This window comes from Cinclus cinclus, chromosome 4 (assembly GCF_963662255.1).
Source record: "Cinclus cinclus chromosome 4, bCinCin1.1, whole genome shotgun sequence".
Taxonomy (NCBI): domain Eukaryota; kingdom Metazoa; phylum Chordata; class Aves; order Passeriformes; family Cinclidae; genus Cinclus; species Cinclus cinclus.
In genome coordinates, this window is record NC_085049.1 from 29,869,260 (window position 1) to 29,893,781 (window position 24,522).

Here is a 24,522-nt window from a genome sequence, read left to right on the forward strand (position 1 = left end):
GTGGGAAGGAGTCGCTTGAAAGTGGCTGTGCTGAAAGAGAGATGGGTGGTAATGCCTGTCAAAGGCAGGCTGACACCCGGGGTTTCTATGGCGAGCAGGGAGGTGCTGCCCTCTGGATCGCAGAGGTAACCGGCCTCACCACAGACCCCGCTGCAGCTGCATATGGAAATCTGCACTCAGTCTGGGGAATTCCACTTCAATGAAAGTGCTGGCACATTCGAGGCAGTTCAAAGAAAAGTTGAAGAAGGATGAGAGGGCTAGAAGAACTGGCTTACAAAGGGAAATGACAGAAATTCAGCCAAGGGGAAAACGTGAGGCTGCAAACACATGAGGGTGTAGATAGCGCCGAGGGAGAAAATGACTGATGCAGTATGGAGCTGAGCTAAGAGGGGGTCAGCTGGAAATGGAAGTCAAAATTTAGGCTGCTTAAATAAATGCTTATCAAACTGCAGCCTTGTGGGCTCAAACAGCACTTTCCATGCCTCCTCACCCTCATCTCCTCTCCACCCCATCAGTGCAACAGTACTGCTGCTGCTTGAGGGTCTGTGCAGTGAACCAGACCCAGGAAGATGACTGGAGTTAAATATAACCTTTTTCTTTGGTCGGGGTTATTTTTAACATAGATCAGTTTTCCGATCCACTTCACCACACAGCCCCTAACAGGCACGTGGGCACAGGCAGGACACAGGGCAGTGAAGATGGGGGCTCTTTGAATTAGCAACTGCTACCCTGAGCAATTGGTCAGACAACACAGGATTAGCTCCAGAGGAAAAATTGTCTCAATTCTACCACGTTGGGCCATAATCTCTCACTGTAGGTATAATGGAAACGTAGTTACCTGGTGTTTTGTCATACCCTGGGAAATCAGGCTGCAGGGAATATGGCATGTGAGCCAGAGTCAGGGATTCCCCCAAAACAAAGGAGAAAGTACGGTTCCCTCTGCAATAAGTGTAATTACTTAGAACGGATAGATAAAAGGACAGAAGAACCTCTCATCATGCTGCAGATAAAAGCCTGCCAAGAGGAAAATAAGACCCCAGAGATGGTCAGTTTGGGGCCAGAACCACTCTCTTCAAAGCCCACCATGCAGGAAGCACAGGGACACGTGTTTGTTCACAGGCAGCAGAAATCCCAGAGGAGGAGAGGAGTGGGAAACACATGGAGCCTGAATGATGCTAATCAGTACCGCAGGTGCTCCAGGTCTGCGGCGGCAGAGGGCTGTTAATTGCTGCCTGTGGGCCAGCGAAACGTTTCCAGAGAGCAGGGGGCCCTCCTGGCACCCGCTGTGCTGGGACACAGCGAACCAGCCAACGCCAGAGCAGTGATGCTCGCGCTGCTCCCCAGCAGGGTGTGGCAGCCGTCCCTGCCATGGGGCAGCCAGGGAAGGTGCCAGCGTGTCTGCTGGCTTGTTCCTCAAGCCAGGGTGGGCAGCCGGTGAGTCTGGAGGAGGAAACCTCAGCCTGGTGCAGGTGACCCCTTTCTCCTGGCTGCTGCTTGAGTTGGAGATGCAACAGCTCCATGCTCCATAGGCTCCTGATCCTGCGGGGGGGGGGGGGGGGGGGGGCGGGGGGGGCGCAGAATTTCTCAACAGGTGGTTCAGATTAGCTCCTCATTAAGAGCTGCCTGAGCAGCACCCTCATTAGAAGAGTGCTGTGGAAAGCTGAGCCGGGAAGGTTTGTCAGATGAGGGGCCAGGGCACTTAGGGCACCCGTGCCTTCTGCCCCTGAAGTCTGATACCCACAGTCTGGAGAACGAAGCTAAAGGCAGAAGTTTGGCCCTTTCAGAGTCCCAGGGCCAGGGGACAGCAGTGATGTTGTGTCCTGGAGTGCTCTCTGCCGGAGGGAAGGAGGCAGTGATGCCTTGGTTGCTGTGGTTTTTATCCTCTGAGTGGGAAGGAAGCTGGAGAAGTGTCCTTTTGCCACCTCCATGGTCAGGAAGGAAGTTTAACTTGTGTTTGGTTCTTGCTTTTGTCGTTCCAATAAGTGTCTGCTTCCACCCATCCAGTGGGAGTTTACTGGTTTGTGTTTATGTATTTTTTTTAACCCTGAGTTCAGCACACTTGTCCCCAATGGACTTAGGTGGGACGCCAGGCAGAGGGTACCTCTGAAAAGTAGATTGTTTCTGTGACTGAAGTGTCTCAAATAGCCCATGCACCACTGTTGCTGCCCTGCAAGTGCTGCAGGGAGTAAGTACAACTGTGGGTGTCTACTGCAGTCCTTGGGGCTCACTACACTGTGTTTGTGGTTTCTGCTTTTCTCTTTTCTTTGCTGTCTAGATCTGGTAGGAATGACACCCTCTCCTTTGTTTAAAAGTGCTTTGTTGATGTCATATTTGTGGTGGGTTGATCTGGAGCGTGATGTGGATCCTGTGTCATGCCATTAAAGCACAGGGTGCTGAGTATGCCCTGCAGCCTTGGAGAGGTCCTGGTTTGAGCACTGCAGCTTGGATGTTGTGTTCCTGTTTCCGTAGGACATGAATGGTGGAAATTCTATTAACTAAGGGAAGGTCTCATCTGTGTACCAACAATCAAAACGATTGTAATGCCAGGCTGGCTTACATCTACTGGTTTGAGAACGCAAAGGCTGATGGTCACATCCTCATTAAAATATCTTGGCATATCAAGTTTGGTGGTTGGTTCCTGCTCACCTCTTTCTCTTACTGCAGAATCTGACTCTTTTGGTTCCTATGGCAATTTGAAGATTTATCAAGAAACTCAGAGAGAAACTGTGTGACAGTGATCAGGAACAGGTCTGAAATGAAGTTGTTTGCAGCTCATGAGTAGCAAATCACATGGCAGAGCCTTTAAGAAAGGGCTATAAAAATAAATCAGAAGTGGAAATATAGAGATCAATTCTCTAGGTACTTGACCTTGTCATAGTACAATTCTGAGCATCCTGGTGTTTGGATATTGATCAGGGAGGAAAGGTCTGAGAGAACTGGAATAATCATTCCAGGGAACTGAAATGATTGCTTTATAAGAAAATATTTAATCTACCTGTAGAAATGTGGGAGCATTTTATGAGTGTCTGAGGAAGTCCATAAGGTAAAAGACTGGAATGTGACTGAAGAAAAGGAGAATTTATGCTCACCCAGAAGAGCATAACTATGAATATGTGGTTGGAATGAGGGGTTGAGAAACAAAATTTAAACTGATTATCAGGAGAAGCTGGCTAATCTCAAGGCACCTGAACTCACAGAATGATTTCCCTAGGAAAGAGATAGACAAAGTAAAGTAATGACATTTTGAAAAAGATATAAAATGGAAAGGAAGAGAATGGTTCCATCATGGTGAGATGTAGCTCTGGGTTTCCCCTTAAAGGATCAGCACAGAATAGGTTGTTCTTATTGACCAATTTGTCCCTAAATGCAGGGTATGGTCCTAACTTTTACAAGAGTCCCATGACCCTCTCTTGGACACTTCTCTTTGACTGTTGGTGGTTGAAGCATAATTCTCTTAATATGTTGTTTCTGCTGGAGATGATGCATGGTGCTCATCTACAGAGAGCTGGAGTGGGAGTTTGTAGGGCAGCCCAGGGCTTTGTAGGGGAAGGGGAGAGAGAGGGAGAATGAATGTACAGTGAAGCCAGACAACATTTCTAGGCGTTCATCGAAACACCCCCCCAGGTTCAATTCCTGGGCAATGAAACAAGGACAAAATAGTAATTGTGGTGCCGGCATATTTAGGGTTTTTTTCCTGGGGATTAATAATGGGTCTGGAGAAGTTGATGGTTTGAGCAGCAGCCAGCGGACCCTGGCTGATTGCTAATCCTCAGGAAATGCCTTCTGCCTAAGTGGTGGCTGCTGGTTATTCCCTGAAAAATGAAGTTGGAGCAAACTGTGTGTACATTGTTCTTCCCTGGTTGATATTCCCTGCTGATAAGGCACACATATCTTGGTCACAGGGCTAGGAGTGGTTGGTGGATGACTGATACATTTGTCTTATAATTAAATTAAGGTTATGCAGATAATTCTACACTTCATATACATACCTCATACTTTATTGGAGAAATAGGAGCAGGCGGTCCCTGGTCTGGGAAGCCTGCAGTCTTAAGTAGGATCAAACACAGGCTTGCAGCCTGCTGGCAGTGGGGAGGTGAGAAAGTGGGGCAATAAAGAGCCAGGTGTCCTTGAATGAGAGAACTGGTTTTGGGACCCAGCAGGAAAACGTCCAAACAACCCAACGACGGCCAGATCAGGGGAGATTGGCACACAGAAATTTTGAACAGGAAAGAAAAACATTCCTAATGATACCTTGATGCAAGGCTGTACCAGACGCTTTTCCTGTTGAAGTATTCTGTGTTTTGCAGCAGAGACAGGTTTGGCAAAGTAGTTCTTTTTTTCTCACACTTGCAGTCAGAGCTCTGCTAGCTGGAAGAGGTAGAAGTGTTGTGTAAGGGTGTCAACAGCCTGAATCCTTTGCCCAGAAGGGAATAGAAATGGGCATGGTGCATCCCTGACAGAATGGAAACTTGTCTAACCCACTGCTTCTCCTTCCATTGTCCTTGTATAAATAGGATTGCGTTGCTTGACGAATAACTTCCCTTTTCATGTTGCTTTTCATCTAGGAAACCATACATACAAATCCATTTTTTCCCCCTTTTTTTTTTTACTCACAGTCATTCATTGTAGGTGTGCTTTAATACTTCCTCAAAGTAAACCTGCCTCTGCTGGGCTTCGGTAAGCCAGTGCATTACAGTTTTTGGTACATCATTCTGTTACAGGTAACCCCAAATGTGCTGAGCTCAATGGAGAAGCAGAGGCGCAGAGAGGAAGAAGAGGAACGCCAGATCCTTATAGCAGTGCAGAAGAGGGAGCAGGAGCAGCTGCTAAAGGAGGAGAGGAAGAGGGAGATGGAGGAGAAGGTCAAAGCAGTGGAAGGTAATGTGTGGCCAGTGTGAAGCAGAAGTGGAGGCTTTCAAAGTCAAGACTGAGGTCTTGAATTAAAGTCTGCCATTTGCATTCCTCCCCTGCCAGACTTGCTAATGAGAATATTTTCTTGCACCTACCTCTGATAAATTGGTCTGACTGTAGGTTTTTTTCCTTTGTCCTCTCAGTGTTGGTGGCTCTTCTCTAGGGTACCTTTAGAGTGTGTTGTCTTCTTCAAATAGTGCTAATTTTCTTCCTTACCCCAGCTGTACATTTTTTTCTCTTTTGCTATTCATGTTGTTTCTTGGTTCTGTCTCCCCACTTGCCTCATCATGATTTCTGTGTGCAAGATTAGCTGACTTTGCTCTCACTGGACAGCATTTCATTCTTTTGGCCCAATGAATGATGAAATAATTTCCTTTGAGGAGAAAGGAAATGGGATAACATGGGATTACAAGGGTAGTATTTTTATATTGCTAGTGGCCTTATCAATTGGAGAGCTAAAGATGAAGGCACCAGGCTACACAGAGCACCAGAAGTGGCAATTTCAAGTGTTGGTCTAAAATGTTTGTGGTTATGAATTAAATGGTTTTTTTAAGCTGTTCTGGAACAAAACAGTTGTGTTTAATACATCAGATCAAGGCACAGACAGCAGGCAGTCAGCCAGTACATGTAGGTGTGGATGTCAGAGCAAGCTCATTTCTGACCACCTTCTCTCTGTTGGCCTCCCTTATGGGGGATTCCTTTAGCTGCTGCTTTAGCCACAGTGACTGGCTGGGCTGTTGTAGATGTTCAGAAAGGCTGAACATCCTCAGAAAACTCTGGCAATATGGGGCAATATCAGTATCATGAGTCCCAAAGTGGATAAAGAATCAGAAAAGGAAAAAAAATACTCATTTCATACAAACATTGTAAACTTTCCAAAATGAAACAGTTTGCTCCCAGATGTTTGGTAGGAGGCCAGATGTTATCTAAGAATAGCTTCTTTTACCTGCTTGCCTTTCTGACCTTTAGAAAAACCAATTACTTCTTTGGCCTTCGTGTATTCCTGGTTGCTAGTCCTAGCTAATCAGGTGCTTTAAACTGAGACTCATCCAGCTTCCATATCTGCCACAGATATCTGTTTCCTTTGGCAAATTGCATATTCTCTGTGGTTTAATGCTTAATCTCTATAGAAAAAATTAGTCTTGAAGTTCCACAAGAGCGTCAAAGATAAATGTTCTTGTAAAATAGTTTTGTTTTGGTATAAACCACTTCCTTTTCTGGGTAAATGCAGTCATTACATCATCAGATTCAAAGGCACCAGAGTCATGCAAAGAAACTGGCATGAGGCTGAGAAGTAACCTCTTTTAAGCCAAGGTAGTGTACATTCATGCTTTTACTGGCAGAGGTTCTTTAATTTTGTTTCGTGCAGTTTCTTTCAGTTAGTTTAAACTCCTCCCTAGTCCATTTAGGCTTAGTTAGAAGAAGTCTCCTTTTAAGCTGATGCAAAAGCTGTTTGCAAAGGTTATGCTGACTAGTTCAGTTGAATCACTATGATATTTTTTATCCCTAGAACCAGCAGCTATTCAGGTAAAATTGCCTTCTTAATGATTTTTTCCTTAGTGCCAAGCACACCACCACTAGCATTTGCTGTCGTGACAGCTCTTATGATGGAGAGGAAGTGATTTGAAAATTATGTCATTTGTTTTACTTGGTTCAGACTTGTTAAAACTGGACATCCGACAACAGAAATTTTAGAGTAACAAAGCTTTTCTTCTAATTGTCAGTCCATTTGGAATATAATATTAATTTTATATGGCCTTCTGTAGAGGAGAGATGTGAATTATCTTCTCTGTGATGAATTGTACCTTCTTCTCAGTTTTGGATGCTATTCCTGTTTTTGCATCACAGTCCTGTTTCCAGCCCGAGATTGCACTTCCCCCAACTCCAACAGGTAGCAAGTTTCCTGCTGGGCCCATCTGTACTCTCCCGAATTTCTAAGTTAAGGCAACTTTCTAGATTTCTACCACAACAGCAGGTTAGAGTTTCTCAGTTCTCTTTCCAGATGCTGCTTCAACATAATCTCTCACATATATGACTTTCTAGCTGGTCGAGGTACTTTTTAGGGAATTATTTAGATTTTGGAAGTTGCTGGGTAGTACTTGACCCAGGCCAACAGTATGAGAATGAGCTCTGACAATGATCCTGAACACCCTGTGCTAATCGCTAGCTGTGGTAGAGGCTCCTGCTATTAATCCTGACTGAGACCTGATCCCAGAGTAGTACTCCTTGATCCTGTCAGTTTACCAGGTCAGATCCTTGGCAGACGTTGGTGGATTTCTAAAATCTACCCGATCTTTACCTCTTGGCTGCTGTTGTCATGAGATTTTCCGTTTGCTGCCCAAATCAAATAATCACTTCATGTTCTCCTCAGCTTTATCACTTAGGCATCCATTCCAATGCTGTCTAAGGATTGCTAATTTCATGAAACAAGCATGAATTCTGATCAGTGCTTGGACAGACTCGGATATTCTCTGTTACCTGAAATTGGGTGTTGGACTTTTGGTCATGCAGTTCTCTTAGATTCTGTAGGACACTTTAGATGCAAGTCCTCTAATCCTGACTTTTCTGACAGGAAAATTGCTCTTTCTTTTACCAGTCTTTGACATATCTGCTATTGTATGTCTCTACAAACACTCACCTTGTAGCTATTCCTACTTTTCTTGTACTCTCAACCCCCATCTGAAATTTGTTTTCAACTGACTTTCAACTTTCCACCAGAGCTGGTACCTCTTGAGTAGTTGGCATTTTCCAATTAGAGGGTGTTAGCCAAGTCTCCCTCATCTTTCTTTCACTCTGGGTGTTCCCTGATGTGGCCTGTTCCTGTGACATCTCTCCCTTAATATTAACAGAATTCTGCTCCTACAAAATGTTGGTCCAACCACAGGTGTTTCGCAAGTGAAATGAATTCAGATTTCCTATAAGAAAAAGGAAATGAGGTTTATAAAAGCCCATAAACTTTCTATTATGAAGCAGTCTGTTAGCCAGCTGTCTGGTTGCAAACCACAAGTTATATTACCAGCATTGCTTCTTCCCATGTCTCACTTCTTTAAACGAAAACTGTCCCAGTGGCCCTCGTGTGTGGCAACTTGCTCGCTCTGGCTGCTGGCCATGAAGACCTACCTGAGCAATCTTCCCAAAGCCAGCCATGGAGGATAATAATGACTCCAGTTACTCATTGCCACTCAGCTGGTAGAACTTCCCTTGGCACTGCTCTTCATCCCATTCAGTGCAAAGGCAGCTGCCTCAAGTTCACCTACCTGAGGTGAAGCCCCTAAAGGAATAAACAGATAAAGAGAACAATAAGCCAGCTCTTTCCACCGTGCTGAGCTGTGCCTAGGGCTGGGTGTTGAACTTTCCTCTTTGTGCCACACCACTTCTGGAAGTCGCCTAAGGCGGCATCTGTGTCAGAGTGGTGCTTCAAAATTGGTGATTGTAACCAAGTGGGGATGATGAGGAGTGTTGATGGTTCACTGTATTCTCACCTCACCTGTTCCTGGGCTTGCTTTTGCTGAAAGAGCAAGACCATCTCCCTGGAGTACTTGAGAGGAATACTGCAGAAGTACCTTCTGTTTCTCTGCAAGATGTAGGCAAGGAGTACTAAGTGGTTTTTAATCTCTTCCCACTGCAGAACGGGCCAGGAGGAGGAAACTTCGCGAAGAGCGGGCCTGGCTGCTGGCGCAGGGAAAGGAGCTCCCCCCTGAGCTTTCCCACTTGGATCCCAGTTCCCCTGCCAGGGAAGAGCGAAGGACCAAGGATATGTAAGTGCACAATGGGGCATTGCAGCACACACAAGTGTACTGAAGCAGTAATTATGGTGAGGAGAGGAGTGTGATCATCCACAGGAATGCAGAGGGAAAAGTGAGGTTGGAAAACAGTGAGAGGAGTAAGCTGAGAAACATCTGGGATTGGTCTATATGAGAGGAGTGTTTGTGATGAAGCCTGTTTGCCAGCATTATGGCACTGCATGGGTGGAAGGGAAGTTGAAGTACAGAGCATGTACCTCAGTCTGCGTATTCACTGTGGTGCTTCTTATTACAGCTTTGAACTGGATGATGAGTTCACAGCCATGTACAAAGGTTAGTCCCACCTCAGCTTTCTCAAAGTGAAATACTTCTATGTGTGTGTGAGTGTAACCATTCACCTTTCTCTTGCTACTGCCAGTTCTAGATGTGGTGAAGGCTCACAAAGACTCTTGGCCCTTCTTGGAGCCCGTTGATGAATCGTATGCTCCCAACTACTACCAGATCATTAAGGTATGGAAAGTGGCCCAGCCATCTTGACTGATGCACTGTGTTGACTGGGATGCAGTTTTCTGGAGGTGTTTTGAAGTTATATGGGCTGTATTACTCTTACAGTCAATTTCCATGATTCTGGCAGTCCCTTCTTAAGAGTCAGGAAAACCAAAGATGGATGGCTGCCTCTCTGGAGAGCATCCTCTGCTGCCCATGCCCTCTCTGACCTCTAACTTTGTAAGCCCCACTAAGTTTTCTGTAGCTGAAGGGAAGTTTGATTGTGTTCCAGGCCCCCATGGATATCTCTAGCATGGAGAAGAAGTTGAATGGAGGTCAATACTGCACCAAGGATGAGTTTGTGGGTGATATGAAGACCATGTTCAGGAACTGTCTTAAGTACAATGGTGAAGGCAGCGGTAAGAGCAGTAAGATGCTATATTTGTCTATTTGCATTGCCAAAGCAAGCAGTGCCCTCTTCCTCCTAACCAGTGTTTGATTTGTGCTTCTTCTCTTTCAGGATATTTTTGGGAAACCAGATGAAAGAGCAATAGTTACTGAGACCTGCATTGGGTTTTAGTGAGGCTTTTAGCACAGTTTGGTCATGCTGAATTGGGGCATGCATGGCATACTAAGGACTGCCATGTTGGTAGATGGTGAAGGCAGAACACACAAAGAGAAGAGAGTGTTTCTTTCTGAGCTCATTCCTTCATGTGCTTATGTGTGCCAGTGTGCCCCTTTTTCTCATAGTAACTAATATAGGCTTTGAAAAGCATTGGGAGTCTGGTTAACTCCCCGTGTTTCTTGAGTACCACAGGAAAGTGAGGAGTGAAGAATGCCTGTCCTTTCCATAGAAAATGTAGCTTTTAAGTTCCTTGGCTATTGAAAGAACAACATGGGTGTGCAAATGGGAAGTCCTGGGTTTAATTGCCATGCCACTGTGTTGACTTAATTAAGAAAGATAAGAAATTAGTTTCTTAAGAAATCAGTTCCCATATGGTGGGTCATCACTGCAGACTGTCTTACCAGCAATACCTGGTGAGAAAGGGAGAGCAACATTAAGAACAGATCAGCTTGTTGCTGTTGGCTGCAAGTGAAAGCATACCTGCACTTCCACTGGGAGAGCTCTGTTCCTCAAGGAATTTCAGGGTTAGTTTAGGGGAAACAACTGGAAAGTCACTTACTTTAAGGTCTTGTCACCAACACCTCTCACATGTCTTTTCTTTCCTATCCACTCAAAAAGTAAAGGCTCATCTCAGCAGAACTGTCCCGTGGAAATGATGCAGTGGGGACACGGGTGTTGGCAATAGCTTTTGTGTCAGGATCAGCAAGTGCTTTGGAAACTACACGGATAAATGTTTGCTGATTTTCCTGTCTTGTGGCCCACAACAGAGATCTGAACGAGTCCAAGAAAAGCCTCTGAAAGCAATCAAATAGCATTGCTGGAAGTTCACATTTGTTCTCTCAGCACTCTTGCTGGCTAAATGCAAGTCACACATCTCTGTGAGCAGAGGTGGTGCTCCTCCTAATGTAATTTTTGGCACTAGGCTGGAACACTGAGTTAATGCTGACTCTGCAGGCCCTGCTGCCCATGGTACTTTGTCATGCCTGTGTGCCTGTCCTCTGGTGGGGTTACTGAACAGAACTGATGCTGTGTTGCTTATGGGGTTTAGAAACCAAAGCCAACTAGTTAGGAACAAAAGTCCTCCTTGGAGAAATGTGGCAGAGGGGAGATGATTTATCTGATGCTGCATAATTGCTTAATTGTTTCTCTCTATGAGGCACTGACATTCTTGGGGGTTTTTGACTGCAGAATACACAAAGATGGCTTACAACTTGGAGAGGTGTTTCCATCGGGCAATGATGAAGCACTTCCCTGGGGAAGATGGAGACACGGATGAGGAGTTTTGGATCAGAGAGGACGGGAGACGAGAGAAGAGGAGCCGGCGGACTGGCCGCTCTGGCACAGGCAGTGTCTGGACTCGATCACGAGACCCAGATGGGCCTGGCAAGAGACAGCAACGCCTGGAAAATGGAGGAAAACCTCCGCCGTATCGAGCTACTACCAGGGCTCCTGCTTCCTCCTCCTCTTCCTCTTCCTCCTCCTTCTCTTCATCCTCTGTAGATGACCCAAGTGGCAACCCAACGCAGACTGCTCGAGAAGTGGGCCCTTCCAATGGTCGAGGCTTCCCACGCTCCCTGCAGTATGGCGGCATGCCCAGCCCTGTGCCACATCCTGGGCAGATGGTAAGGAGCAGTGCCTGCTGTCCTTTGTCTATTGGGGGGAGGGAGGGAGGTAAGGGGGAAGAAAACTTCCCGCTGTGGAATCCTTAGTGTGTGTCAGGAACTTTTTCCCAGACATAAAGGGTCAGAGCTATGGTTCCTCCAAGTGAAGCTTTTCAGCCCTTAGATTTAAACTGGTGTAATTTAAGTCTTTGCCACATTAGTTGGGGGCAGTCTCCTAATGTTTCCCATTGCTGGCATGTCCCAGTGTAGGCTTGAACAAACTGATTCTCCCATTTCTCTTCTCTTCTTGGAGAGTAACCCCAGTGTGCATGGAAAGCTGTAACATTGCTTCCCTTACCCCCCAGTTTATGAAGCTGAACAAGCTGGTCTTCTTTTGTCTCAATTGTTTACAGATGCCTGGTAACTTTGTGCCATCTGTGTACTACTGCATTTCGTGCCTTGAGTATTTATAAAAGCAGTAAACTAAATCAAACAAAGGCCACCCTGGACTGCAGCAGTGACCTATCTTTAGCCCAACGTTTCTTCTCTGAATGCCACCTGTTCTGCCTCCCTTCTAGGCTGCTCCTCACCCATCTTTCACTGCCTTTTCCATTTTAACCAGTGGTAGCTTGTGGTGTGATGCATCTGCTGTTCCCCTGAGATCCAGGCTATCCCTTGCCCTTTTAGCTAGAGATCAAACAGAATTTTTAGTGATTCTTGTGCTTCAGATAGTGGGAGGCAGTAGGAGAGCTGAAGGCATTTAATATTTTGAAGGAAATCCAGCACATTCCCTGTTGTCTTCCTGAATCCATATTCTTGTGGTCCATTCCTCTTCTTGAAGCAAACCACTGCCTCCTGAAGTCTTCTTGCTTGCTCCCTAGTATTCAGGTGGCGAGTGTATTGCAGCCTTAAGTTCAGGGATGAGTGGCTGAGGTGTGACAGAGTAGCTTTTATAAGGATATGTCACCTCCTGGAAGAGAGTGTACAGGTTTTCCATGGTACCTCCAAAACAGTCTGGCTGCTTATTCGTGTGGTTACTCCAGCCTTGGCTTTTCCCCTCCCCTGTAGTATTTCTGCTGCTTTTATGCACTTCACAAATTGTTTTATTTCTCTCCCTACACCCCTCCCCATCCTTCAGAGACCAGCGGTGCCAGGAACATTTGGTCCTTTGTGTGGCTCTGATCCCACAAAACTGTACGGCTCTCCGCGAGTGCCTGAGCCCCATCCCGGAGACCCGGTCCAGCAGCACCAGCACTTTGCCATGCAGGTAAGCCCCTCCCGCCGAGGGGTGCAGCACCCCCAGCCCCGCAGCGCGACAGCTCTCACTGAAACCCCCCTGTCTCTCCGCAGCCGGCCGTGGGACTGAGCGAGCACCGCGGGCACCGGCTGGGCACTCCAGAGAAGCAGGCGTGCGCGGCACCAGCCCACGTGGCCGGGCTGGGGCCCCGGCTGGGCTCCCTGCAGCTGGGGCGTGTGGGCGGCCCCCCGCCCGACGCCGTCTACCCACCGGCCCAGTTCCAGCAGGGCTTCCTCCCGCCACGGCACAACGGGCCCCCGGTGAAGCCGCCGGAGGGCTCGGAGGTTCCCCCGGGACACATGTACCGGCCCTACAAGTACTTGAACCGTACACACCCAGCCCTGTGGAACGGCAGCCACGGCCCCGCTGGCCAGGCTGCCATGGGGCCGGAGGAGAAGGCACCCATGGGGCCGGGGCCCTCGCTTCAGCCCCGCGTCCTGGGTCATATGATGGACCCCCGAGCCATGAGGCCGCCCCTGACTTCCAGCCAGTGGAGCGAGCAATCGAATTTCCTACCTCACGGGGTGCCTCCCTCGGGGTACATCCGACCGCCCGGGAAAGCCACCGGTCAGAGGATGCCGCAGCCACCGGCAGCTCTGTTTGGGGGACCACCTCAGGTTCAAAGAGGGTGCCAGGGTGGGGACTCCATGCTGGACAGCCCGGAGATGATCGCCATGCAGCAGCTGTCCTCCCGCGTGTGCCCGCCGGGTGTGCCTTACCACCCTCGCCAGCCACCCCCACCGCACCTCCCCGGACCCTTTCCCCAGCTGGCTCATGCCGCCTCCGCCGGCGGCCAGCCCCCAAAACCCGTCATGGGGAACGGCAGCTCCCAGGATCCAGGCGGCCAGACCATGGACGTGGACAGCAACCAAGGTAACGCCCTGAGTGTCCACTGGTAGCACTTGACCTTCCCTGCCTGCATCTGTCGCCTCCACCGCTCAGAGAATATTCAAATCTTGATAAAATATTTGTGGGGGAACAGAGGTTTTACACTGAATTTTGTTTTTCTACCTAAACTGAAATGTATTTTCTGCTTAGGGTATTTCTTAGGTTTTTCTAGGACTGTTTTGTTTCACTGTAGCCTGCCAGAGGTCCCCTCTGTCCCAGCTTTACCTGCAAGTTATCAGTGTGCCATGAGGTGCAAATGCAAAGCATAGGTGATGCTGCTAGAGCTCACCTGGAGTTAATATAAAAATTGGATCTGCAGAGAGTTAGGTAAGGAGGGGAGATGTTATGTGAATAAATGCCTTAAATGTACTCCTTTTGAGTGTGTGTCAGTATGGCTTCTCCTCTGAAATGCACATCTGCCTTATGAGCTTTCAACATCTTAAAATCTTCACACCCCATGACTGCCCAAAAGCCCTGAGCAGCTGTATCAGTTCAGGTGGGATAGCAGCATGTCATGCATGCCCTCACCAGTTTCTTTCTGGTTGAATTTCATTTGTTCTATCTGGTTAACTGCAGATAATAAAAAAAAAAAAAATGAACCTTAAAAATAAAACCTAACGTAGAGATCAAAAAAATTTGGAGATCAAAAACATTTTTTTCATTAATTCTAGCTGGTAAACTAGAGATCAAAACCCTTGTATCTTTTATCAGTCCCTTCTGTGCCTTGCACTAAGAGGAAACTCTTTCCTTGTGTGGCATTGTTTAAAAGTTATCATCATAATTTAGCTTGCTGGATATAGAACAGAGGCAGGGGCGAAAGTTGAGTGATTGCAGGACAGAGCAGTTGCATCTCCAAACCACAGTTGGTTAAAATATGGCTGTGATCAGCTCTGCAGTATCTCAGGGTGCGGTGGTGCTTCTGTCTAAGCTGGATGCAAATGGGGTTTGTGGCGGGTGGGCTTAAATTTGATGTTAAGAAGAAATTCTTTACTGCGAGGGTTGTGAGGCATTGACACAGGTTGCCCAGAGAAGTTGTGGACGCCCCATCCCAGGAAGTGTTTAAGATCAGGATGGAGGAAATCTGACCAAGCAGAAGGTGTCTCTCCATGGCAGGAGGGTTGGAACTACATGATCTTTAAGGTCCCTTCCAGCCTAAACTGTTCTATAATTCTATGACCAGAAGGGATAAGGCACCCTGAAATCAAACTGAAACCAACACCTGATGTCATTGTCACGTGGAACCCAACTCTGCCTCTCCTTTAGGCAACCTCTGCACACCTCTGTGTCACACCAAAGACATGTGCAGTGTTACTCCAGAGGGGCTGTGACTTAGCTGTTGTTTGCAAACTGCAGTGTCCACCTCTGCCATCTTTCAAAGGGAGGTACAACCTCATGAGCAGATTTTAAAAGCACTTTTAAAAGAAGCCGCTATTAAAGTTCACCCAAACTTGTAAAAATTAGATGTGTGTTTGACTTGCTTCCCTCTCTTTCAGTGGAGACAGCAGCAGGCATGGACGAGAAGGCTCAGTGCATCAGCATTCCCGACGGGGCCTACACCAAACTCCTACCTCATCCCAAGCCCCCACTGCCTATGGAGTGCACGAGGCGTGCCTTGCCCCCTGATGGGGAGGGAGACGGCCCCGGTGTGAAGGGCGACCTGAAAGCAGGGCAGGGCAAAGGCACGTGGTCAGCAGAGAGTGGCTACGCCGGCGACCCAAGCTGCGTGAGGGACCTGGTGCCCACCTCTGAAAGAGGGGGTCCGCTGCCTCAGAATGGGGCAGCGGGCGAGGGGCCGGCAGCTGGCCCAGAGGGGAAGGGGCTGGCTGCCAACCTGCTGGAGAAGCCCCTCTGCAGTGGGGGAAAGGCTTTGCCTGAAGCAGCCCTGCCTTGCATGGGGCAGGGCACCGGTCTCCCTGCTGTGGATGCCACCTCCATGGGGGCCACCCCCAACCAGTTTCATCCTCTCTACATGTCTGGTCTGGAATACCCAAATTCAGCTGGGAGGTACCACATCAACCCAGGACTGCAGGGTTTCAGCCCTGTGATGGGGGGGAAGCCACCTCCTCCTGCCTCCCATCCCCAGCATTTTTCTCCACGGGCTTTCCAGCCAAGCAGCGCCCACCCCGGCGTCTTCCCGCGGTATCGGCCGCCCCAGGGAATGCCGTATCCTTACCAGCCTCAGCCCCAGCCCTCCTACCACCACTACCAGCGACCGCCCTACTACGGATGCCCGCAGGGCTACTCGGACTGGCAGAGACCTCTCCACCCCCAGGCCAGCCCCAGCGGGCACCCCAGTGCCCACCCGCCCCTGGCCAGGCCCCCTTTCCCAGAGCGGGGCCTGCAGGGCTGCGAGGCACTGAGCGCCGCCCTGGCCTCTCCCAACCGCATGGACGTAGCAAGTGCCAAAGAGGTTTCTCCAAGCGATGGGCAGGAGCTGGGGCCTGAAGATGAGAAGTCTGAGGAGTCCCAGGAAAGACCGGAGAGTCCCAAAGAGTTTCTTGATTTGGACAACCATAATGCAGCCACTAAGAGGCAGAGCTCGGTGGCAGCAGGGGAATTCCTCTATGGAGCCCCCCCGCCACACCTGGGTGCGGGGATGGGATTCGGCCCCTCGGCTTTCCCTCCCCATGGCGTGATGCTACAGACTGGCTCTCCTTATGGATCCCGGCATCCTGCCAGCCACTTCCAGCCCAGGACGTATGGATCGCCCATGAATGCTCACCTGTCTCATCATCCAGCCTCCAGCCAGGCCAATGGCCTCTCTCAGGAGGGCTCCCTGTACCGCTGCCGAGAAGAGAATGTGGGTCACTTTCAGGCCTTGCTGATGGAGCAGAGAGGCAGTGGAGGTGGCATGGGGGGGCCACCTCAGGACTTGTATAGACCCTCGGGGTAAGATCGTGTTTTCTGCAAGAAGGCAAGGTGGGGGGGGTGATGCCTGGGTGACCATCAGTATTGGATACCCTTGAAGGGATATGGCTTCAAGTCACAGGAGATGGCAAGTCAAGTTGAAAGGCTAAGAGGTGGCTGCTCTTGGACTCTTGGAGTAAGAGCGCTAAGGTGGAGAGTCTCGTTGCATCTCCTTAAAACAAGGAGCACTTGCTGTCATGGAGAGCCGGTTAGCCTGCCCCATCCATCCCCACACCAGTGCTGAGTTTCTCCTTGACAGTGTTTTGTTAATGTGTCATCCAGGGTTGAGCATCTCTTAATCACATGGACTCTTGCCATTTTCTTTGCAAACGTTTTATTTCATCTTGCTTGTAGTGGGGCAGAGTCACTGACTAAAGTGGAAGTTTGCCTCTTGTTATGAACATCCTTAATGTTGTCTTCTTTTCCCTCCTCTTGCTTTGCCCCTTCTCTCTGTGTCAAATTTCTATCACAGAAAGTTATTTCTCACTGAGACTGTGTATCACATTTTATTCCCAAGTGGAAAACAGTGCTACTCCAACAATTCCCTGTTCAGTTTTTATGAATGTGCTTCAACTGTTTTTGTCATCATCACAGCATCAAGTCCTTCCTTCTTCTAGTATTCAGGGAACTTGACTTAAAGCTAAGCCATTGAGGGAATGGCATGGGTTGAGGGCTGTGTTTTGGGGGCAAGCCAGACAGAATATACAAGACAAATGCTCGTATGCTAGTGTTGTGTGTAGCCTTCAGTTAAATATTTTTAACCAACTGTGGGGATTTGCTCCTGACATTCATGTGCTAAAACTCTCTCCATTCAACCTGACTCCAGAATGCAAATGCATCAGGCTCAAGTTCCTTTCCCGAAGATGCCTATAGCAACCATGTCCCGGGAAGATTTGACATCACAAAAACCATCAGCGTTGCCTCTGGATCAAGTAAGGGCTGCTAGAGAGTGCAGAGCTGAAATGCAAATCTTTCTTCTCCCAATGGTTAAAGGATTGAGGTGTTTGATGAGGGTGGGAAGAATTGGAAGAAGCTGTGAACTTGGGCAGATCACTAGTGTTAGCTTTGAACTGGTTGCATGCAATCACAAGATTATTGCTTTTTAAAGCTGCCAGTTAATGACTCCTACTCTTGTTCTTCCTCTTCCAGAGCTAGTCCAAAAAAGGATGGACTTCATGAAGACAAAAGCCACATATGATTTGGACAACAGAGAGGAGGGGCAGGCCTTGCTCCCACCCTCCCCTCGCCCGAGCAGCATGGAGCATCCTGGGTCTGTGGAACATGGTGCCGTGCCGGATTTTGTGTTGGAAACCCGCAGCAGTGCTGGGCCCCAGCCAGCCAAGCAACTGGCTCACCATCACAGGGCACCCCAAACTAGTGGCTTTTGGTGACTGCAGACTGCATCTCATTCAGGGTTTGAGGGATTTTTCGGGTGGGGGGGGAGGGAGGGGGTGGGGGTGGAAACTTTCATTGACTGCTAAACTCAGGTATATTTTTCAGGGTGGAAGAGGACGATGATGGAATTTTACTTGTAGTATTAACGTGTGTGTTTTGGAGCTGGATCCAGTTTACAGAATTTAACCTGTTGCCTTTCTAAATAAATTTCTGTTGTTTGTGAATGTATTGTACATAATGGGGGAGGGGGTGGGCCCAGCTTGTAGTGGGCTTAGCACTGGAGGAATCATTAACTGTTTACAATCATAGCACACTGAAATCTTTCAGGATAAGGGTGAGGGTTTGGGGGGGACTGGGGAGAGGTGAGGAAATGTGTGATGGAGACTTGCTGTCCTCCTGCCTGTCCTCTGCAACCAAGACACAGCCCCATTGTTGGTTGACTTAACAGTGGGAATTGTTCAGGAGCATAACATGTCCTCCTCTTTTCTCTCCCCTTCTTCCTCCTTCCCCTCTCACCCCCACCTCCATCCCTCTGGATCCAGGGCCTGAGTGCACTTCCAGCTCCTGTCATCATGGGGGAACAAGGAAACCAGCACCAGGAATTGAAACCAGGGCAAGACTCCCATGGCATTGTCCCTGCTGCTAGTATAGTACCCTTCTCCCTGCCTTTCTGATAGAAGAAATAATGTGGTCTAGAAAACAGAAAATGGCATAATTGGTCATCTTAAAACTTATTTTGGTGAAACCAGTGCAGCTGCAGGTGGAGCAGCACCTTTCTAGTAGAACAAATTTTGTGCACATCTGTACTGCCCTGCTGCCTGAGAAGAGCAGCCAAGTCCCCACCTCTTTCTCTGATCCTGGGCTATATTCACTTTTTAGCTGCAGTGAAGCAGAAAGTGACAGAGCTTTCCTGAGCACTCTTGCTGAGGAGGGAAGAGCAAGAGGATGCCTTGGGGGAATGGTAGGATTACTGCAGTGTGAGCCATTTGTTGGATTTGGCATTTGCCAAATAAAAATTTGCAGGTGAATTGGAAAGCACTCAAGCACTCATTCAGAGTTAGATGTTGAGGTTGATTGGCTCAGAAGATGAAGGACAAGAGGGCTGCATGCTTGAGTTGAGTTGGTTTAATTTTGTTGTCAGCAGGTCCTACAAGGCCAGTAGCAGCTTCCCTGAGCACAGTGGCATTACTGCACTGGGAAAAACACCGTGTGCCACTGCTGTTCAAGTGAGTTCTGTAGAAATTTTGTCTGCATTAATTCACATCTTAAAGTTAACAAGCAGTTTATTATTCTTAAGGAAGCTGGAGAAAAACAGGGGAGTTGTTAAATTATGAGACTGGGCAGTAAGAGCCTCTGGGAGCGTAGCTTTTGTGAGCAGGCTGCTGGTTGCACTGGGAGAGGACAGTGGTTAAAAAGAGGATCTGCCAAGGAGTCAGAGTATGGACAGAGCAGCATGCTCTTTAGTCTGTGCTACCAGCTAGAGGAGGGATATTGTCTCCAGTTTCTGGAGAATTCTTCTGTGTGCTTTATTGTCTTGGATGGTGCTATCCCCCTTATCTTTAGCTGGATTGCGCCAGGATGCACGACTGTACTGCCTTTGTCCTACGTGTAGATCTACCACAAGCAGGCAGAGCTGATCAAGTAATTTGCTGGTAGCATCTGACTAAGCCATTGCTCCTCCTGTCCTAAGCTTTTGGAAGAACAAAAAGCCTAGATGGTGTTTCCTGAAATAGTTGGTAAAAGGAAGGACTGCCATGTTAGTGTCCAATGAGCCTTACTTCTCTGTTGCTATAGTACTTTTACCTCTGATGAGCTGTCTAAGGCCAAGGCATTTTCCAATGCTCCTAACAGGAGTTAAAATTCCTCGTGCAATTGCACAAGTGTACTCCCAGTTGCAGTTCTTACCCACTGCTGCAGCCAACCTGTGAACTGTAGCTGCGGGCTGCTTAGGCCAGGCAGTTGTCTGGGACATCTGTCAATGCAATATGAATGACTTCCAATATCTATCTACAGATGCCATTACATGAGAAAAGGGAAAGTGGGGGTTTTGATGTGTTGTTTTTGTTTGTTTTGGTTTTTTTTTTCTTATTTGTATTCATCTGTCAGGGAGCAATTGTGACTGGTGGATTGATCTAAACCAGAAGAGATGATCCTGAAGGATGACCTTTGACTGAGAAATGGGTAACTTCTTTCCCCAGCCAAGAACATTATGTTATATCACTTCCAGATTTGTCCCAAATCTGGTTCATCAGCTGGCAGTGGTTTTCAGAGGTGCCCCAGTTGCTCCAAAAGGCAGGCCTAGATCCTTCACTGAACAGAGCCACAGAAGCAGTAGTAGATATTAATGCAAAATTGTGCAAGTATAACTCTTTTTTAAGACAACAAACCTGGGACAAACACAGTTGTTTTTCCTTATAAAGCAGTGTGTAGTTCATTGTAGGTATAAAAATAATTGGAAATAACAGATTTTAAAACAGAGGAACCGGAAAATATAACTTGTAGCAAAGCATTGAAAACTCTGGAAATGTGAGTGTAGATTGTGCAAAGAAGCCCTGCCATACTGCCATACTTCAGCCTGTCTTCTGTATCACAGACAGCTGTGTATTTGAAGTGACTTTCATTCAGTCCATCGTGAACGTTGTGGAACAGGAGGTTTTTAGAAGCTATAAAAACTCTCCAGGCAAGCTGAAGCACACTTCACCTGGAAGTGGCACTGAAAACATGGTTCTAGTGGTCATGACCTCTGGATGAGTGCCAAGCCTCAATCAAAACAGGAGACAACTAAGGAGGGCAAGAATTGCTTGTGGTCTGCCCGGAGAGGGTAGTGGAGTGTTAGGCGGTGATAGATACCCTCACCTGACACTAGGTAAATCTGGGAGAAGGGTTTGGCTTGCGGGTGGCAGACAAAACTAAGCAGTGAAGCTGACTCTTCCTGGGAGGGTTTCTAGGTAAATGACTTTTGATGTTGTCAGTAATTTTTATGAAAGTGGCTAACAAGCTGCTGTTGTGAGGACAGATGGTTTCTGTTAGAAAAGTACTCATAAAGAATACAGGGAGCTTTGGCTGGGCTTTCCTGAGGACAGGACACACTGAGGTGGAAAGATGCTGATGGAGTCTTAGATCAGACTTCCCAGACTTTGAAATGCTTTGTTCATGAGGTTGGGAGTTTTTCTTTCCCTCTTACAATATCTAGGGATCCCCTCAAAATCAGAGCTTAATCTTGCTAGGTGTAATCTAAGCAAATCACTGAAAACTGACTCCCCTCTGAGGGCACAGCCCTGGGAGAGGACTGCTGGGCTGGAATACCTGTGCAAATGTAAGGAGGAGCATATAATGTGAATTTTATGGTTTCCAAACCATGCTGCTTCGTAGATATTGCTAAAGAGAGATTTGAAGTATTTAGAAGACTACCATTGCAGCTCTTTATGTACAGAGTGGTGGTTTTGGTGTCTATGGGTTGGCTTGCAGTGCAGGACAAGTGTAGCTGCATTTTAAAATAACGTGGCTTTTGAGTGCCATACTTTGTGCCATTATCTAAAATTTTTAACACAATACAGAGAAACTCTAGTGCATCCCCCAACATTGCTGTAGTACAATATATTACCAGGTGGTGCTTTTTCAGAAAGCATCCTGAACTAGTGACTTTGCAAAATTTCTTGTAGCTATTACTTTTCCCATCTGGAGGATGCATTTTGCTGTAATTATGGATTTCATGTTAAATGAGATTATATAATACATAGAACAACTATGAAGTTGACCATGCTCAAGCATGACAGAAATTTCCAATATTCTCAGAAGAACGTTGTATGCTTTGTATGCCTTTTGCTCTCCCCACTACTTCCTCCTTTCTAAGTGGTGTGTGGTCTTCCCAAGCTCCAGGGATGTCAAGTTGCCTTTGCAAAGCCCATTGTATAAAATCCCCCTGAGAAGTTTGCAGTCTATATAAGTTCTATGGTGTGACCCACCAAACCACTCAGTAGCAATCCAAGGCACCAGCCTGCAATGAGGAGGACAAAAGGGGAAAGTAAATTTGAAGCTTCAAGGCCCAACTGGTTTGATTTGTGATTTTGAAGTGAACGGAGACACTTGGAAGCTTCTGATTCCTTCTTGTCTGCCAAATGCCTTTCCCATGCAGACCTTTCAAAGTAAATCGCCTGTGTATATTTTTGTAAGTGTGGTTTCTCAGGGTCTTGGAGAGCTATCAGCTTTATTTCAGTCTTATCTGAAAGTAAATCACAGAGGCTGTCTTTCATTCTGCTGACTGAGGCAGCTCCCCTGCAGGTTCTCACCCCAGCACTTCTCCATTTAAAATGAAAGTATAATTAGAAAATAACTTTTCTTTATTTTCTCCACTGATCCCTGTCAGGCTTTTGTTCATCTCTCTGTTCAACAAGGGTGGTTTCTTTGTTCTTGATGGCTTTGTTCTGCTTTCATTTTCTGAAAAGACTGTGTTGCTGTATGCTCTGTGGAATTTTAGAGAAGGTGCTGAAATAAGTGACAGGGAAGCATCATCCCAAAGGGTGGCTTGGAGAAGACCAACAGTGGAATCTGTGATGGTGTGGTTGGTCCTGGTTCCCCTTGCTGCAGAGCAGCCGTGCAACTGGGTCTGCACTTAATCAGAGCAACCCCTTAAAAAGTTTTTATTGTGGTGCATCAGTGGAGGAATGGAGGAATTTGCTCTTGCATAATTGCTGTTTCGCTTTAAGGCGGCTGCTGGTGATTGCAGAGCAGTTGTGAGTGCCAAGGTCCTTCCTGAAAGGCCAGGATTGCAATAGCAGGCTATGCAAGGAGGGCTGCAGCCCCTTTGAGCTTTAAGAGCCTGTGCTTGTTGTAAGGGAGAAAGCATCTCAAAGGTTGCCCTCGCAGCCTGTCCCCATCTGTACCTGTTGAACACAGGATGGGGTGAGCATGCTACAAAGATCTCTTTTACCAGCACATAATTAACCACGTGTTCTGGTTTCCACTCTGCCCATCTCCCACTCTGAAAAAGAGCTGGGGAGGGACCCTTTTACAGCTGTGTCCCAATACAAGCTCCTGAGGACAACCAGGGCAAGGCTCATCTACCCCTAGGCAGGGAAGTTCAGGACCTGAATGGATCTGAAACTAGATAGTAAAATCCAAGTGTACCTTTGAAGTCACTGTGTTGTGCCCTTCCCTTTTTGGTCACTGTATTACCTTGGCTCATATGCAAGATTTGAGAGACCTTAGAATATTTTGTAGATCTAACACTGCTGGTCTTGCATTGACTGAGGGTCTTTTTCCTTCATTTGCAGCCATGACCTAGATTTCTTTTGGCAAATGTCTTCCTCTTTTTGAAATATGGATATCAAAGTGAACAGTGCATCCAGGAGAGAGCAAAAGCTACGTCCACCAGGGAAAGAGGGAACAAAGGATTAATTAGGACTGAGGCTTAATTGAGATTTTCACCAAAAGTCCCTCTGTCCTTTGCTGCTTTTATTTGGAAACACTTGGCTCACTTAGCAGAAGGGAAGTAAGTGGAATATCTTCTAACTAAAAGCAGAACTGGTGCTGTGTGAGCACAATTCCCTTGTTGTGAACAAAATTAGACCAGAGAGCCACTGGGGACTCCTTTGGGCTGACACCTGGTGCATTCAAACACTGGAGCACAGCAGGGGAGCAATCTCTCTTTCTGAAGCCATCCAGGCAGCTATAGGAGCTCAGACTTCAACTCTTAGTATGGAACATCCTCTGATCCCCTTTTGTATTATATACCAACACTTCCCCTCTCCTTGCTTCCCAGCTTTCAAGTCTCTCCCTCTGCTGGCTTCGTTGCAGTTGGTGGCTGTCAAGTGCAGAGATGAAAGCTCACTGCCCACACAAGCACAAGGGCAGAGGGTTGGCCTTGCCAGCTGCCTCCTCTGCACACACACAGACAGCAGGTGGGGAGGGCACGTTTATTCTCCTCATGAAGTTAGGGTGTCCTCAGTGGCTCACGAGTGTTGTCTTGTGTGGGGTTTGCCACCGAGGCACAGCAGTGTCTGTCCATCTGTCAGTACAAGGATTTGCTCCTGGTCCCAGTGTAGGGTTCCCACACATGATCCTGGCATGTCTACCTCCAAGAGGGTTTAGGTTAAAAATGCCTGTGTGTATACTGTGTACAACTGTGAAAACTCTTGTCTCTGCTTCCTAATGGATCAATGAACACTACTGCCTGATCTTTTTCTGAGCAATAATAACATACAGTGCATGTGTATATATATATATATATATATATATATACATACATATATAATGTGCAACTTTCACTTTCTTGTACTGTTTTAGGGCTAAGATGGCTATGGGGCACACTGGGGGGGAGGTCTTCACAGTCTCAGTGGGAAGCAAGGTGCTCTCTATGGCCCTACATTTTATCATGCCACATTCCTGCTTTCCCAGAGACTGGTGGGTTGATTCAGGTAGCCATGAGAGAGCTGTTTGCTGCTTCTGTGTTTGGGAAGACAGAAGGAAGGGAGCAGTTGGGTAAAGTTGAGGCCTGCCCATCCATCCATCCATCCATCCATCCATCCATCCATCCATCCAAGAACATGGAAGAGGGAAGGGTGGACCACTGGTTTAATGCCTCTGGGGGAGGAGAGTGGCCCACTGCTGCTTCACTTGGCATTGCTGGGGAGGGAGTGGGGGAGCCTATGCCACTACATCCATTCATTT

The 24,522-nt window shown here is 47.5% G+C and overlaps 1 protein-coding gene across 1 annotated transcript in view; it reads left to right on the forward strand.

The window, feature by feature from the left end:
• Window positions 1-17,800, forward strand: part of LOC134043508 (chromatin remodeling regulator CECR2) — a 92,574-nt gene extending 74,774 nt beyond the window's left edge. The window contains exons 9-19 of the mRNA XM_062491908.1: window positions 4,722-4,878; window positions 8,540-8,669; window positions 8,950-8,987; window positions 9,073-9,164; window positions 9,433-9,559; window positions 10,954-11,387; window positions 12,505-12,633; window positions 12,717-13,536; window positions 15,045-16,440; window positions 17,285-17,390; window positions 17,608-17,800. Coding sequence (XP_062347892.1) covers window positions 4,722-4,878; window positions 8,540-8,669; window positions 8,950-8,987; window positions 9,073-9,164; window positions 9,433-9,559; window positions 10,954-11,387; window positions 12,505-12,633; window positions 12,717-13,536; window positions 15,045-16,440; window positions 17,285-17,390; window positions 17,608-17,613 — 3,435 coding nt within the window. The 3' untranslated portion in view covers window positions 17,614-17,800. The remainder of the gene's footprint in view (window positions 1-4,721; window positions 4,879-8,539; window positions 8,670-8,949; window positions 8,988-9,072; window positions 9,165-9,432; window positions 9,560-10,953; window positions 11,388-12,504; window positions 12,634-12,716; window positions 13,537-15,044; window positions 16,441-17,284; window positions 17,391-17,607) is intronic.
• Window positions 17,801-24,522: the final 6,722 nt, after the last annotated feature.